Source organism: Anopheles aquasalis, chromosome 2 (genome assembly GCF_943734665.1).
Source record: "Anopheles aquasalis chromosome 2, idAnoAquaMG_Q_19, whole genome shotgun sequence".
In the NCBI taxonomy this organism is placed as follows: domain Eukaryota; kingdom Metazoa; phylum Arthropoda; class Insecta; order Diptera; family Culicidae; genus Anopheles; species Anopheles aquasalis.
The window spans coordinates 80,385,647-80,388,146 of record NC_064877.1 but is presented as its reverse complement, the minus strand read 5'-3'; the positions used below and the strand labels follow the sequence as shown (position 1 = coordinate 80,388,146).

Genomic DNA, 2,500 nt, shown 5'->3' with positions numbered 1-2,500 from the left:
CGGCCAACACGGAATCCCTTCTCACAGGGATACAACCAAAAAAGATCACGGATAGTTACCCGAATACGAACTCTCTCTTTCGCAGAATTCACCGTAGGAGTTGGTAAGTTTTGTAAAAAGATTCACCAAAAAGCCTTTACCGGTTCGCACTAGTTTCCGCTATTTTCTTTTGCAGCACACCTTTTCCCTCTGAAGATCTCTGATTCTAGGATGGTCAGATATGGAACAAAGCGTGGCACTGTCCCAGCGAACTTGTATCCAGTCTCGCCACAACCATCCACCAGCAACACTAGCAGTAGACCGGCGGCTAGTTACGGCAAGCGTTACTTCGATCGAATTATGAAACATTTGCTAGACCCTACACCATCACCACGGCGACGACAACGAGCAAGAAGAAAAAGGGTAACTACTGCTAACCGTGGTCGACGACGTACTCGCACCACAATTCGACGGACTCCACTGCAGCGCACGTTAAGGGAGATCGAAAACTGGCAAAATCGCACATTCAAGATGCTGTTTCAACTGTTTCCACCCATCTGGAGCAAAGCGAAGCCGTTACCCGATTTCTATACGTAAGATGATTACAGCGGAGAAGCAGATGGTCTATGCCTTATCAAATTTTAGTTCAATGTCAGGAATAATTGCCACCAGCATCCATGAACCCGTGGACAAACGCACGACGGAATAAATTATTGAAAGAGAAAGATTTGGAGGGCGAAAATATTTGGAGAAAAAAGTTTCAAATTCGAACGCATCTGGGGAACGAGAGGATCACAATCTTTCGAATGGTCGGAAACACGCGACCGTCCGTCTTCATCTACTTCTCACGTGAAATTTAATGTTTAGCTAAATTACAATACATATACAGAGAGAAAGCGAAAAAGAGCCAAGAGTTGAGTTATTGGTTAACCATCCATCTTTCAAGTTTAAATCATTAATCTAACTGCAAACAATCGGAACAAGGGTTGTGGGAACCGGGTTGAGATGCTGAGAAAAGGGCTTGTTTAGGGGAAGAGGGGCAGGGGAGGGGTTTGGGGGGGCTCGTAGGTTTATGTGTTGTGTGTGAGTGTGTTTGTTTGTGTGATAGCCGCCACGAAATCAAGCGCCGGCACGCGTTCCGCAGCTTAAGACAGGGGGACATGGTTCGCGATCCTCGAAACACGCACGGACCACCACCCTACCACTCGACAAGGGCGTAAGAAGGCCCGGGAAGTTGGGAGCCCGCAGAGAGGCTGCCTCATCCTTTTCGGAGATGGACATTCCAGGGGAACAATAAGCTCCCTCTCCTTCGTCTTCATCTCACACATTTTTATACAAGAATTTAGTTTCGGGACTCATTTTCGGTTGAAATGCGAATGGAAAAACAAAAAGGGATAGAAGAAAAGCTCGAATCGGAAGCAGAGGAAGAGCAATTTGGATTAGAAACGAAAATGAAAGAAGAACAAACAAAAGAGAAGAAAAACGAAAAACTTTTTTTTTGTTTCCAAAATCATGAAGGAAAAGAGATAAAAAAAAAAGGAAGCTGGCGCACACTCACCTGACGTGGTTGGTAAGATGCTCCTTCCGAGTGAACGTCTTGCCGCAGTACGGACATCGGTAAGGCGATTCACCGGTGTGCTGGCGAACGTGATTGGTCAGGTGTTCCTTCCGGGTGAAGCTTTTCGCGCAGTAGCTACACTTGAACGGAGATTCACCGGTAATCGGATTGCGGAGATGATTCCCCGCTGCTCGACGATCGAAACGCACAATACGAGAAACACCCCCCGACGACGGTAGCGCACGCACACGATACACACGTAACATGACGACGGCGAACACGATCCGCGAACGAGCGCGCGCGCGTTCATTCCGATAGATTTTTAGCCACGACGATTGCGAGCACACGCGTGACCGAAGATCGAACGAATAGGAGGCGATGACACGACGACGAAACAAAAACCGCCACGAAAACATACGACGCAAGATGCGTACATCAAAGATTATTGAAAGAAAAAGAGAAGAACGAATGTTAAGCGATTAGCAATGTGATCTAAACTAGAAATAACGTTTGGCCCTTTACTTTATCAATCGCCTCTTGGCAAATGTCCACTTGGCAAGATAACCACATTGGGTTGGAGAGAGAGAGAGACATCTTCTCTCCATTCATTATCACATGTCTGGTGAACCTGCGATCTGCTGTTGATCACAAATGGGCTTAGCGCACTTATTATCGTATTTACTATTATATTGTCTTTGCCGATCAAGATTTACGAAGTCTTTGCCGATCAAGATTTAAGAGAGAAGGATTTACTTTAGAACGAAATAGTAACAAGCAGACTTTTCTTTTGTAAAAATAAGACAGAAGCTTCAAGGAAGTGACTCAAATGAAGCGAAAAGATGTTACTATTTCTTAACTCCGCTCAGTTAAATAGGAAACAATGAATCCGCGCTGCAGATAGATGAGTACCGGGGCGGAAGAGCAGACGCGACACTTACATTTACCATTGCTGTGCGCACTGGT

The 2,500-nt window shown here is 45.8% G+C and overlaps 1 protein-coding gene across 45 annotated transcripts in view; it reads right to left on the bottom strand.

Annotated features, from left to right (window-relative positions):
- Positions 1-2,500, bottom strand: part of LOC126569102 (zinc finger protein 271) — a 49,463-nt gene that overhangs the window by 29,407 nt on the left and 17,556 nt on the right. For all 45 annotated transcript variants that reach the window (XM_050225939.1, XM_050225932.1, XM_050225941.1 and 42 more), the window contains 2 exons: positions 2,476-2,500; positions 1,538-1,724 (listed from right to left, as the gene is read on the bottom strand). The exon at positions 2,476-2,500 is cut by the window's right edge and continues 366 nt beyond it. In XM_050225939.1, coding sequence (XP_050081896.1) covers positions 1,538-1,724; positions 2,476-2,500 — 212 coding nt within the window. The remainder of the gene's footprint in view (positions 1-1,537; positions 1,725-2,475) is intronic.